Source organism: Sceloporus undulatus, chromosome 8, assembly GCF_019175285.1.
Source record: "Sceloporus undulatus isolate JIND9_A2432 ecotype Alabama chromosome 8, SceUnd_v1.1, whole genome shotgun sequence".
Classification (NCBI taxonomy): domain Eukaryota; kingdom Metazoa; phylum Chordata; class Lepidosauria; order Squamata; family Phrynosomatidae; genus Sceloporus; species Sceloporus undulatus.
Genome location: NC_056529.1, coordinates 12,805,675 through 12,820,649, shown reverse-complemented (window position 1 = coordinate 12,820,649; position 14,975 = coordinate 12,805,675). Strand labels below are relative to the sequence as shown.

At 42.2% G+C, this 14,975-nt stretch overlaps 1 protein-coding gene across 1 annotated transcript; it reads right to left on the bottom strand.

Moving 5' to 3' along the window:
- Positions 1-3,256: 3,256 nt before the first annotated feature.
- LOC121914612 (histamine H3 receptor-like) lies at positions 3,257-8,912 on the bottom strand. Its single transcript, XM_042438173.1, has 3 exons — positions 8,334-8,912; positions 6,878-7,044; positions 3,257-4,544 (listed from the first exon to the last, which is right to left on the bottom strand). Exons 1-3 carry the CDS (start codon positions 8,575-8,577, stop codon positions 3,660-3,662), a joined length of 1,296 nt encoding a protein of 431 aa, XP_042294107.1. The 5' UTR covers positions 8,578-8,912; the 3' UTR covers positions 3,257-3,659.
- Positions 8,913-14,975: the final 6,063 nt, after the last annotated feature.

Sequence of the window (14,975 nt, the reverse complement as noted above, 5' to 3'; positions counted from 1 at the left end):
TTTTTCCAGACATATCCTATATTTGAACCTTCTGTTCAGGGGCAATTCCAAAGAATTTCTTTGTTAAATCCCTGTCAGATATGCAACTTGCCAGTAGTTCAACCTTAAATATTTTCCAGTTGGATCACAGTAAATTTCCCTGCAGAACTGGTTCAGATCTCCTTTTCACTGCAATTTCCTGACTCCAGGAAGCAAATGGATGGAACAGAATGGCTCATGCAATCCAAGCACTGGCTTGTCCTAAACAGCAGAGCTATCTTCTGCTTTCAGATATGTGGCATCTTTCTTTCTTTTCTTTGAGGTCTCATCCGTTAAAGAGAGAAAGTAACACCTGTGAGTATGTCTAACCCTATTTTACAGCAATTTAATCAGATGGCAACCATGTTAGCTCATTGCTGCAGTTTACCAGCTAGACCATAGTCTTGATCAGTCTTCAGTATTTTGCTCCTAGTTGTCACTTTTGCAGATTTGGTCCCTTTGGAGCAGGTATGGGAATAGTGTGGCCCTCCAAACACTGCTGAACTTCATGTCCCAGCAAGGTTTGCTTTTGGAATCTTATTTGTGTGAATATTTTTGAACTGTGGCTGGTTTACTCCATGGATGCAGAATCTGTCAATATGGAGGACCAACTGTATTTTATCTTTTAGATTTTTTCTTCATTACAGTTTGAGTGTAACCAGTCCTTGTGTGTTTTCGTCAGTTAGTGCTTAGTGTATTAGTTTAGTACTGTTTTAGCTTTAATTTTACTTATATCTATGTATATCTTTTTCCATTTCTCCTTTTTTCTCCCATCTAGTAATTTAGCATGATTATTTATAGCCTGCTTTTCTTCCCAACACACACAGAGAGAATAATGTAAATTTAAAAACATGACATTAGAAACATACAGTATTAAAAGCAATCCTGGAAAGGAGCCAATTAAAATAAATGTTATAATGTGTTTGAAAAGCTTTCTGGAACAAATATGAGCTTACATTTCTGTAGGAAAGATTCCAGGGAGGTAGTCCAAGGTAGCAGTCAACAAAACAACTCATTCTGATGTAATTTTAGTATTTGAAATGAATCATAAGGGGAAGGGGCTTAAAGTCATTGCCTGATGCTGGTAGACCACAAAGGCAGCATCAGGCAGACTTTTTCTCCCATTCCAAGTACTGTGTGTTCTGAGAAATTGGCTGCATAAGCTCTGTCTTTCATTACTCATCTAATTAATGTACCATTCATATTTCCACTCAGTTCATGGCCAGAACATCAGATTTTGATCCAGACACAACCAAGATAGTGCGCCAAGTGGTTTCTAATGCAGAATCAATTATACTAAAGTCTGCCAGAGATCCCATGAAATACCAAAGTCAAGATCATCCATGCCATATTTTTTCCTATTCCGATGTATCAATCTAAAAACTGGATAGTGAAGAATGCTGATGGGAGGGAAAACTCATCTGAAATTTGGTGCTGGAGGAGAGTTCAGTGGATATAGACTGCTAGAAAGGGCAAATAAATGGGCCCCAGAGCAAATCAGGCTTGAGCTCTCAATAGAAGTCAAATGGAATAAACAGGCTATTTTATTTTGGGAAGGCATTAGTTTGAGAAGACATTGGAAAAGACGACAATGTTTGGTAAAGTTGAAGGAAGTAGGAAAAAAGGAAGATGGCATGAAAAGAGGAAGATGACATGAAGGTTTATCTGTTGTCAAGTCAGCTTTGTTTCAAGGTAACCCTATGAATGACATACCTTCAAGAGACCCTTTTAACAGCCCTATGCAAGTCTTGCAAACTCAGGGCTATGGATTCCTTAATCCACAACCCTGAGTTTGCTAGGCCTGGGTAGGGCTGTTAAAAGGGTCTCTTGAAGGTCTATCATTCATAGGGTTACCTTGAAACAAAGCTGACTTGACAACAGATAGTAACAAGGCCTTTTTGTGTACATATTGGTTGATGTCAGGGCTGGAAAACTACGTAGTGGGTGTGAGGGCCATTTTTCAGTCCCAGTATTTTCTAAATGCTGCATAGACTATTCTAATGCAAAGATCTCTTCTCATTAGGGGAAGGATGAGTATTTTGTTTGTGATAGAGAACTGAAAAATCTGTACACTGGAGGAGCTTGCATACAAAAAAAGTGTATATTGGTAGAAATTTCAAACAAAATTAATATAGTAGAGAAATTGTCCAGGAAAATGAATGATATTTCATCTTCAAAAGTGTCAGGCTGATGCATGTTTAGAATTCAGTGTATGTGAAAGTGGTGTGGACTGGAATTCTGTTGGGCACTTACAAATACATAACCTAAAGTGGTGCATTTGTTACTGCTATATATTAAAAAAATTTTATTTGGAGACAATGTAGGGACTATGAAAGTTCCCTGAATCCCACTTGAGAATCCCACTGGGATTGATGGGAATCCATGCCCCCGTTGCTCGAGAAGCGACTGCCTAACATTCCCACACTTGACTGTCACTTCCCAGTATATGTTGCCTGAAATGTCTGCCCTCTGCCTAATAGTAGGACTGGTTCAATGTAGAAAGTGTATAATTACTGAAGATATGAGTCAAGAAGTTCCCCATTCACTTTTGCCACAAATTCAGTGGGTAACATTGGCCAGAATCCTGTTTGGGCAAGCAGTTGCAAACATGCAGCCCTCTCACTTTTGGCTTGGTGCATAGGGAGCTAAGCAACCATTGTGCAACAGGGGAGTTCAAGGCTACCACACTGGTTGCACAATCATTTCCATAACTTGGAGAACCAGCAACTAGAATTACACTGGATTATATTTATACTATGGCAGTGATCTCCATACTTTGGACATCTAGCTATTTTGGAATTCAGCTTCCAGAATCCCTCAACATCTGCCAAGCTGTACCAAAGATGGGAATGTATATCTCTCCAGATGTTGTTCGACTGCAATTCCTAGCATCCCCATTAGCTATGCTGGCTGAGGCTTATGGGAGCCACAGTGCAACACCACCAAGGGTGGGGGGGATGCATTTCCAAACCATGAAAAAGGAGATCTATAGAATCTTTGCTATGTTGCACACACATTGTTTTATCAGGTTTTGATACCGGCTATATTTTGGCATGTGTAGTTGGGATGAGTACATGGAACATCTCATAGCCCAGATAGAGAAACTGTCTAATATACTGAATTATATTTCCTTCACTCCCATAAAATGCAATCATTAAAAACAATAAAACATTTACAAAAAGTCTTTAAAGGAAACCTTGCATTTTTATTTTAAGCAATTTTCTTAAACAGAAGCACATACAGTGTCCAACTGATAGAGCACTATCTTTCAGCAGTGGAAACAGAATTGTATCGGTGGTTACCAGGCAGCAGTTTGGACTCTTGCTTATAAACCGAGATTGCCTTAAAAATGTCCCAAATTTTGATTATAGATTAGTCCATACTCATTGTATATCTTACTAGTGTAAGATAGTAGTTACAAATCTCAAAAGAGAGCTAAGCCTTGTAAATTTCTCTGGCATTGCCAAAAAGATTCAGACAAATGTTTCTGTAGCTTTTGACTTTAGTCTTAAGGTTCGAATGGTCCAAGGCCATTTTTCTAAACTGGATGAGTTGTTAGCTTGGATGAGCATATAGTCACAGTTCTTTTGAGATGCTAAGTTCATCCATGTTAAAATGCCTTGTTCTCACCTTGCATCTTGTCATGTGAAAATATTAGGGTGAATTTTAGCCTTGCCTGGACATAACAGTTTAAAAAATGCTTTTCTAAAGCTCATGTGACACAAGGGATACAAAATGGGGTTAATGGCTGAATTCAGCCACAGGAGCCAAAATGAAGCCTCATAGAGAGCATGGTGGATGCACTGCCCATGGCAAGCTGCTCTGATGATCATCAGGAGGGTATATGGAGCCCAACACACAGCAAAGACACAGACAATGATGGCCAAAGATTTTGCCACTTTTTTATCCCGGGAAAGCCTGAATCGGCTAGCCATGGTATTGGCAACCTCTGTCCTTTTAGTGGTATTGGAAATGCTTTCTAGAGCTTTGTAGAAACCATCCCATGGAGACTTGGACCGAACGTCAACTTGTAAAGGTGGAAGTTCTTGGTTGATGTTAAATTCTACCAACTGGTTACGCTGGTTCTGACCATTGAGCCTTGACATGGCTAGCTTAGTAGGAGAGAGGCTTCCACTTCTCTCTTGGTTTCTTTTTCTGTTCACTTTCATAAAAAAGATAGCGTGCTCTTGTTTCTTCCCATGCGAGCACATCTCACAGTCCCTTTCGCCTGGAGGGAGGTTCTCAGCTCTTACAGGCGTCCGTTTCCGAATGTTGAAATAAATGCTTAAGTTGAAGTAAGTAACACTGATGAAAGGTGTGAAGAACTCAATGGTGGAAGCAATCATGAGGAAGTACCAGTTGTAGAAGAACTCTGCATGACACTCTTTCTCGGGAACAATGCTGCGTTGGGTGATGTGCTCCCAGCTGATGATTGCTGGACCATACAGGAGAAAAGCAGCAACCCAAACCATTACCATTTTCACTACTGCATTCCTGGTCATCCCCTTCTGGGCTCTGTAACTCACCTAGGAGGAAAGGTGTAGGAGTGATGAAAACAATAGCAACATCTCTGTTGAAAAGTGGGAACATTCTGTTGAGTCACTCTGCTAGTTGTTAGCTCTTGCAAGTGTAAGACCTAATTCATTTCCATTTCCAAATTAGAGGTTTAAAGAAAGGATAGCATATGGGGAATCACATAAAGCTTACTTGGAATTGTGTGGTTAATATAGGCAGGAAAGTTATTTTTTTTAAATCATGGCTCCCTGACTGATCTCACATGAATTCCAAGCGCTGTAATGAAAAATCTGGGAAGGACATAAGAAGAGCCCTCCTGGATTGTAAAAGGCTCATGGAATCCAGCATTTTATTTCTCATGGCGGTCAACCAGTTGCCAATGGGAAGCTGGCTGTGCTGTGTCACAAGACATTGGTGCAATAGCACTTGTGGTTCTGAAAAGAGATGTACTGCTTCTGGTGTGTATGTCTTTGTGTGCTTTCAAGTCATTTCTGACTTACGGTGATTCTAAGGTGACCCTATCACAGGTTTTTCTTGGCAAGGTTTTTCAGAAAGGTTTTCCATTGCCATCCTCGGAGACTGAACATACTGGGAAGGATATATGTCCATTGTGAACCATTAATGACTCCATCACTCATGAATTGATCTAATCTTTTTTAAAAGCCATCATTTCAAAAAGGAAAGAAGTTTTTCCTTTTATCTGCCCTGGATCTCCTGCCATTTAGCTTCAGGAGGTGGCTTCCTGGGGTTTTTGCATTATGAGAGAAGGGAGAAAATCCAGCCACACTCTCTCAGATTGAGAAGAAGGCAGTGCCCTATCTGAATCTTGCCAAGAAAACCTCACAACAGATTCTCCTTAGGGTCATCATAACATCGGAAATGCTTTGAAGGCACACAACAACAAGAACAACCCACTAGCTTCTCCCACCATGCATAACTGACAAGGAGGGGAGAGCGGAGGAGATGGTGGTGAGCAACACTGCAGGTCTTGGAAAAATGTGTGTGTGTGTGTGTGTATGTGTCAGTGTTTAAGGTGGTACTCATACCACTTAGAGCTTAATTATTTTAGCTGTAGGTTCAACATATCCTAATTGAAAAGAGCTACTGGTGTTCATGCTACAATACAAGTCAAATCTTTTTTCTTCAATATGTGGCTTCTAATCGATGCCTGTATCAAAACATTCATTAATTGTAGTCAAAGTTTAAGTGTTCAAGCGTCTTAGCTTAAGCAACTTGCATGCATGTACATGTGCATTCATATGTGCCATGCCAGGAGGACACATTTACTTTTCCCAAATAAAAATAAAACCTGTTTCTTATTATCGTGGGGCAGTGTATGTTGAAATTATAGGTTAGAAAAAATTTGCAACAACGCTACAAAAGAAAGCAATTGTGGTAGACCCTGGAGAAGGTGGAAATATTCATAGAATCATAAAATCGTGGAGTTGGAAGAGACCACAAGGGCCATCCATTCCAACCCCATTCTGCCATGCAGGAACTCTCAGTCAAAGCATCCCTGACAGATGGCCATCCAGCCTCTGTTTGAAGACCTTTAAGGAAGGAGACTCCACCACTTTCCAAGGAAGGAATCTGTTCCACTGTCGAACAGCCCTTAATATCAGGAAGTTCCTCCTAATGTTGAGGTGGAATCTCTTTTCCTGCAGTTAGCATGCATTGTTCTGGATCCTGTTCTCTGGAGCAGCAGAAAACAAGCTTGCTCCCTCCTCAATATGACACCCCTTCAAATATTTAAACAGGGCTATCATATCACCTCTTAACCTTCTCTTCTCCAGGCTAAACATCCCCAGCTCCCTAAGTCATTGTAGTAAGTCTGTGTAATGGAATAAGCTCATAAGAAAGTTGGCCTCATTCAACTTGAGAATTTGGCTAATTGGGGTTAGAGCTCAGAAAACTTACATCTTTGGACTACAAATGTGTATTGATGTCCTTTAGATACACAGGGGATTGAAGCCTATAAGTAGACTTAATGAATCAGCTATAGGTAGACTCAATGAATCAATTATTGAATGGTGATTCAACACATACAGAAATTACATTGAGTCAATTAGACTATTTTAATTGAAGCTATTAATAGTTGTTAGGTAAATCCTGCTAATAAAACCCCATGATAGGTTTGCTTTAGGGTTGCCATAGGTTGAAAATCACTTGAAGGCACACAACAACAACAAATGTGCTGATATTACTATCTTCTTCTGTCATGGTTGGGCTCAAGTACTTCCTCTTCTTTTACTAAGCACCTGCACTGCATCTAGAGGGATTCTAGAGGGATGGAGGAAAGTTAAGGTGTCAGACATATCCTTCAGAAGAAAGGAAGATTCCTTACCGCCTTCGTAACCGAGATGAATCTGTCAAAACTGATCAAGACAATGTTGAAAACGGAGGCTGTGCACACCAGATAATCGACCACCAACCAGAGTTTGCATAAACCCTTTCCAAACTTCCATTCACCTGTCAGAATATAAGGGATGTAGAGGGGAATGCAAAAGCCACCTGTGAAAGTAGACCAGCAAAACAACGTTTTAGTGAGACAGTCATAGCCTGGCACCTGTGACTGTGATTTTTCGTTTTTTGAATGTGATGGTACTTTCAAATGGAGCTAGCACAGTGTCTGGTTTGAATGCTGGACTAGGACTCCAGGAAACTAGGGTTCAAACCCCTGCTTAGCCATGGAAACCCATAAAATGACCTTGAGCAAGTCACAATCTCTCAGCCTAAGAGGAAGACAATGGAAAAATCTCCTCTGAATAAATCTTGCCAAGAAAACCCCAGCATAGGGTCAACAATAAGTCAGAGTCAACTTGAAGGTACAGAATAACAAACTTACATATAAATAAATGTGCCCCAACCCTATACGTATACACACTCAAATGGTGCAGTCATATACCAAGTGAGGACTTGCCTGTTTCAAATGGCCTTTACTTTAAGCAATTACGATAATTCTGCACTTTGAGATTACACAAAGCAGTGTTTGTCAGCCTCTGGCCCTCTAGATGTTGTGTATTTTAATCTCTCTAAATTTCTAAACACTGGCTATCATGATTGGAACTTCTGGGAGAGGAAGTTCACAACACTTGGAGGACCAAAGGTTTACAACCACTGACCTACAGCAAATATTTTTTAGATCTGGAATTAAAGAAGAAATTTTGACAGATACAGCATCACACAACGGGATGGAAAAAGCTGAGCTACCAGACACAAAAGGCACACAATTGTCTCCATTTTTTCAATCTCTCTGTCGCTCTCTTTTGGATAGAGGAGACATCCTCTAATAAATACAGCAACCCAATGCAAGTTGTGCTCAGTTATAAAAGATGGGCATCCTCTTCAAAGCAGGTAGTGTTTTTGCTGCTGGAGCCGCTCTGAGTCCCAGTCCTGGGAAAAGAGTGGGATACAGCATTAAAAACAGTACAATTAAAAACATATGCACAATGTATAATCCAAAGGTATAGCTGTGTTAGTCTGTAGAATCAGTAAACGCAGAGAGATCTTGTAGCACTTTTGAGAGTCACCGAAAGAAAGAAAAAGCATGAGCTTTTCTAGACTTAAATCTACTTTTTGAAATGCATCAATGCATCAATGCATCTGAGGAAGTAGACTTTAGTCTAGGAAAGCTCATGCTGCCCACTTCTTCCTTTTGGTGAGTCTCAAAGGGGCTCCAAGATCCCTCTGCAGGGCTATAGCTAGGCATCGTTGGAACAGGGCTATAGCTTGGCATCCTTGGAGCAAGGCTATAGCTTGGCATCCTTGGACCATTGGGGTCAGGGCTGGGCTTGGCTCACCTACGAGGAGGTCGGCGAGGGCCAAGTTGAGGAAGAAGAAGTTGCCTTGGGTCCGGAGGCTGCTGTCCACCCCGAAAGCCAGGATGACCAAGGCGTTGCCCAGGACAGTGGCCAGCACCACCAGCGCCATCAGCGCAGCCAAGAGGACGGAGACCGGCGCAGAGAGCTGTCCTTGGTGCTGAAGCTCCCCGTCCAGACTCCCGTTGGCCAAGCCAAGAGAGCTGCTGTTGAGATCTCCCTCCATGGCTGAAGGATCGAGAAGCAGAGGAGAGGCTTGGAAACTCCCACCCAGAAGAGCAGCCTAGAAGACTTGGGCTGGCTCCATCTTCCAGTGGACTTTCCTGGGAAAGAGCAAGGCAGCCTCTGGCTCTGGCTGGAAGTTGGGTGAGTCGAAGTCCTCCTCTCGATCCCTCTCTTCTGAAGGGAGAAAACGAAGCGAGGCAAAGCAGAGGGAGCCTGGCAAGGGAGGAAGAGAACAATCTCCCTGACAAAGAGGATGATGGATGCTCTCCTCTTTCTCCCTGGCCCTTGTTCCGCACAGGAGCCAGGGGCAGATGCTGTGGGAGTGGGAGTGGGCTGGGGTGGGGTTTATCCAGGCTCCAGAAGGAGGGGGACAGCCCTCCTCCAGAGCTTGCTTTCCATGCTCCCTGATGGTCGGGAAGCTCCTGCTGAACATCTTCTCACTTGGGGACTTTTGCTGCTAATTGCTCTTTAGTCGACTTCCACTTAGTGGGAGCCTAGGACTCAGAGATCTCCAAATGTTGGCCTGTTCTCAAGAGTCCGGGTCTTGCAAAGTCAGGGTGGTGGCTTCCTTGAATCTAAGCATCTGGATTCTTTCGAACTATAGATCCCAGAATCCCCCAGACAGCATGGATCCCCAACCCGCCATGCAGGCAAAGCGATTCTATGAACTGTGGTCTATGAAATAACTTTCCCCAAGTGCTGCTTTGAATAAGAAGAGTATACGTCTGGGGGATTTTGGGGACTGCAGTCCTAAAAAGTCAGTTTACCAAGCTGTTTGCAAGCTATGGGCTAGTTCTCCAGTGGAAAATGTCTCCATCTTCAGAGAATGAGATGTGTGGAAGGCGATAGGCCTTTTCCCCTTGCACCAAGTGTGTGTGTGTGTGTGTGTGTGTGTGTGAGAGAGAGAGAGAGAGAGAGAGAGAGAGAGAGAGAGAGACTATGGGGCTGATAGTTGAAAACCAAAGTGATTATTGCACACTTTGCTTAGAGGACAATTGAGATCTTTGCATGTCAATAGCCTTTCTGTGAGACTCTGTTAAGTGTGCTTAAACCCCATTCTATCAGTTTTTGCTTTTCTGTTTATCACTGGAAACAGTTGTGCGGAGATCTTCTTTGAGGGTACTTGTTTTGAACTGTAGTAATCAAAGTGGTGTAGTGGTTTTCTGAAGACCAGGGTATGGTTTCTCGCTTGGCCATGGAAACCCCCAAAGCAAAGGAAAACTCCTTCTGAACAAATCCAGCATTGTGTGGTGGTCTGAGACCAAAACACACTGCAGAAATATTCCAGTCTGAGACTGCTTTAAATGGCCTGGCTTAGTGCTAGGAAATCCTGGAAATTGTAGTTTATTGTGGCACCAGAGCTCTCTGACAGAGAAGGCTAAATGTCTCACAAAACTATAGTTCCCACAGTTCCCCAACACTGAGCCAGGGTAGTAAAAGTGGTCTCAAACTGTATTATTTCTGCAGTGTGTTTTGGACCTATGACTCTGGAGATCAGGGTTCAAATTCCCCGCTCAGGCATAAGTGACCTTGGGCAAGTCACACTCAGCTTCAGAGGATGGCAATAGCAAATCCCCTCTGAAGAAACATGCCAAGAAACCCCCATGATAGGTTCCCCTTTGGATCATCATAAGTTGGAAATGACTTGAAGGCACACAACAACAAAAACAACAACAAGGATCACCATAAGTCAGAATAACAAGGACAGCAACTGCGCAACCCATCTGAACTGTGTTTAACTATGCCAGTATACAAGGCACTGACACTGGCATTTGGCAGATCAACAGTTTACCTGAGAGGGGAAGGGCGAGTGGCTCATAGAATCATAGAGTTGGAAGAGACTGCAAGGGCCATCCAGTCCAACCCCGTTCTGCCATGCAGGAACTCTCAATCAAAGCATCGCTGACAGATGGCCATCCAGCCTCTGTTTAAAGACCTCTAAGGAAGGAGACTCCACTACATTCCGAGGAAGGAGTGTGTTCCACTGTCGAACAGCCCTTACTCTCAGGAGTTCCTCCTAATGTTGAGGTGGAATCTCTTTTCCTGAAGCTTGCATCCATTGTTCTGGGTCTTGTTCTCTGGAGCAGCAGAAAACAAGCTTGCTCCATCCTCAATATGGCATCCATTCAAGTATTTAAACAGGGCTGTCATATCACCTCTTAACCTTCTCTTCTCCAGGCTAAACATGCCCAGGTCCCTGAGTCATTCCTCATAGGGCTTCATGTTTTCCAGACCCTTCACCATTTTAGTTGCTCCTCTTTCACTTTGGCCTCTTCTATAGCAAGCCAGGTCTTGATGTGCTACAGGATCAAGCAGCAAATCACAGTCATTGCACTGGACTACACAGACACAGCACACCCTTGTTGTTTACAAAAGGGGTGGGGGACCTGAGAATATGACCCTCCTTGAGCTTCAATCCAGCCCTTGGGGGTTCTCTAAAAGACAGCATCATCCAGTCTCTCTGGCCATTTGATTGATTTTCAAATGCACCAAAAGATATCTGCCTGCATTAAGATGTCCTTATGATTCTTGCAGCGCAGAAGAGGAACCCTCAAACTCTTGAACTGAATCTTGCCAAGAACACCCCATAGGTTCACCTTACAGTCGCATAAATGGGAAATGACTTGAAGGCATGCAATAACAACAAATTGTTGGTTACCTATTTACATGACAAGCAACACATGCTGAATCTTCCCCTTTCACACAACCATTTAAAGTACAGGAGCCCCCTCCAGTTTTCAATTTGGCAACCCTAATGAGAAAGGGAAGCTAATGGCAAGGAAAAGCAAAAAGCACTTGCTCTCACAGAATTCCTCTAGCAAGACAGTATACCAAACCAATGCACTTCACTGGCATCCCAGTTACAAAGGAAGGATGCTGCATTGTTACCATAGAAACCTGGTCAAGGATAGGTCTGAAGGCCAAACTACACCAGCCATGATCAGGTCTCTTGCTACTTTCTGTTTTAACATCTGTTTATAGTCCAGTTATTTCCAAACTGTTATCCCAGATATAAATCCTGGTGCCTATGGCTGTAGCTACAGGGAAAGTAAAGTGAGAGCATTGCCTTCCAGATAAGAATTCTCCCTCCCTTTTAATACTTAGCATATAAGACTTGTGTTTCAAGTTGTTTTTATACTGTAATTTAATACTGATGTATTCTAATGTGATTCTAAAATTTTGTAAATGGTTTCTTCTTTTATTGGTCTATGACTGTAAATAAAAATATTCTATCCTGACTCCCTACAGTTTAATTTTCCTTCACATCCCAAATGTTCAGCATTGTAGAAAGGGAGACAGTGGCAATAATTCACAGCTAGAACTCTTACAGGGGGCTGGCATAGTGGTTTGAGTGTTGGACTATGACTCTGGAGACCAGGGTTTGATTCCTAACTCGGTAACAAAACCCACTGGGTGACCTTGGATAAGTCACACTCTCTCAGCCTCAGGGGAAAGGCAATGGCAAATCTCCTCTGAACAAATCTTGCCATGAAAATCCCATGATTGGGTTGTCATACGTCAAAAATGACTTGAAGGCACACAACACACAACATGCACAGAACTCCTACATTTGTTGTGTTCACATTGCCTTGGTACCTTTGTTGGATCCTTTTCTCTTAGATGCCTAAGCTGTATTTCTAAATGCTCAACTGAAGTTTTCAATCACTACAATGCCGTTTTTGGTCTTAATTTTGACCTCCTTCTCTCATACTACCTCTTTGAGTATCTGCAATTCTCCCCCTGTGGATGGAGAATTGGCAATGGAAATGGCAGGAGTATTATGGATGTGTATGAGAAGGAGGGTTTAACCTCCCCATCCCAGTTCTGCTTCTTAGATGGAAGCAGAAGTCTACATGGTCTACTTCAAGGTTTAAAATGCAGGTTGGAAGATGAATTCCATTAGATCTTCTATACGAGGCATATCTTGACCCTAATTTTAAATGGCAGTGCTGAGAAAATAGAACAATAAAACACTGTCTTGAATGAGACCCAAATGAATCAAATCAGATTTGCCAATCAATGATAATTCAGTTGTTTCCGTTGGCTGCGTTATCACCTACCACACAATGATATATGATCACTCTGCCAACTTTGTATGCCTTCAGGTTCTAACAGAATTACCATTATTTGTATTATTTGCATTTTGTATCCATATAGCTTCATTGCCTATCATTCCACTCATCTATCTCTGTATCTATTTCTGTATTTCTCTCTGTGCATGCAAATACACACATGAACTGAGAGTAATATATAAAGACTCTCATTGGGTGGTCTCTATAATATAAATGTATCAGCTAAATTGTTAACTATACTAATCTATGTAACCTTTCCTGGCACAATCTCCTCAAAGCTGATGGAAACATCATACATTCTTGCTCCAATCGCTGGCAGAACAGACCTCCTTCTCTCTGCAACTGATGCCTGGTAAAGTAGGCAGGGATGGGGGGGGACTCATGATTGTGGCAATCGTGACAAAATCGTGACTAGGTAGTGATTGTGAATACCAAACGTCTACCTAGATTTACTCATCCGTAACTGTTCATGGTCCCTATGTAAGTCACCATTTTAATACAATTGCCATGATCATAACTCCCTCCCCACAAGCACCAGCTGCATGGAGTAAAGGAGTTCTGCTCATGACTGGAGCATTGGTGAATTATATTTCCTTCAGGTTTGGTGGAGTCAGCCCAGAAGAGGTTGCTTAGTTAAGTATATTTAACTAAGTTGCTGATACAGGATCCCAGTCTTAATCTTCACGTTTGCCATGAGACTATGTCAAGTTGTTATTGCTGCATCACAGACAAGCATGGCTGTTGCTTTGGAAACTGTTGTTCTCTAATGGTACATTTGAGGAGATATTCTCTAAAAGGAAAGTGCCTTTCAGTTTTAATCCAGACAGAAGGAACTTGACAATCTGAAGTCTAAAAGCTTGCTTACATCATCCAAAATTGCTTTGACTGTGTATTGTTTATTCCTGCATGGCAGGGGATTGGAATGGATGGCCCTTATGGTCTCTTCCAACTCTATGATTCTAGGATTCTTTGAATATTTGGAGCTGCTCCTGGAGCATTCTGGCCCTGGAGATACCCTGGATTCACCCATTACCTCTGCACTCCATAACAATGCTGGGTGGCTGTCTACAGACATGTGCTTGCTGTGTTTCCCGGTAGTGCCACCACTGGCACAAGTTGCTCCTTCTGAGCATTGATCTAGGCTCCTTGTTGTAATCTCAGATGGAGTGACATGTGCCACCATCAGGCTACACAATGAGGACATATGTGTAAACAGCTGCCCAGCATCACTAAGGAATGCTCTGGATTTTCCAGCAAAATCTGGAGCTAAAGGTAAGCCAGAAGTATCAGGCTGTGCAGAAAAGGAATGTTTGAAGAGATCACCTTTCTCTAATCTGGTGCCCTCTAGATGTGTTGGACTACAATCTCATTTTCTCCACTGGCATTTTGCATGTTTTCACTGCAAATCCCATGGTCCCCAGCCACTGAGATGTTAAGGACTAATAGACACTGACATCTGACACAGGTGAAGGACATCAAGTTGAGAAGACTGGGTTTATTCATATATTACTTTTTTCCCATCCTCCCATCTTTCCATCAAGACAACATAACAGAAACAAATTGAACAATAAAACCTATTACAGAGATCTGATTCAGTGAGTCACTTACGTTCCTTGTTTCTCTTCCCTAAATGTTCAGAGAGGTGATATTCTGACTCCCTGCTGTGATTCTACACCTGTTTGCCCACCTGGTGTATTCTTTTAAAAGCACACCTTTTGGTCATCCACAGCCATCATAATGCAGGTCAGGACAAGAAAGGACCTCCTTTGTAAACAAGCTGAGATCATATTGTTTGTCTGGAAATGACTGGAGAGCAGCGGAGATGTTGTAACTACAAATAAACCCAGATGGAAGTGAAATGTTAATTCATCAAATGCAGCAAAGTAACCAGATAGGAAATGAGTGTGATAGATTTTCTCCAACAGCTTAATTAAATTTCGACTTCTCTAATAAAAGCTTTTAATTTGGCTGGCTGATAAATCCTTAGATACATCCTTTCTGGAGGGTCTGGAATGAAGCTTTTTCCCCAATTACATTTATAGATCTTTTTTTCTTAGTGCCCTGTGGGTGGCCGAAATGCAATCCTCACTTTGGACTGACCTTATGCTCATCCTAAAGATATGCAACATGTGGTCAAACAAATCCCACTTCATGTTTTCTCTCCACACAACACTCTCAAACACTTCCAGTAGCACATGCATGCAAAGGCATCTGCTCCTATTAGAGCTGCATAGTGTTAGCAGAATAGGGTGAATTGTGCTTTTCATGTTCATGTTTCGTAATTGTGCTTTGCATGAAGGCAACAAAGTTCCAAGTGGGAAAGGCA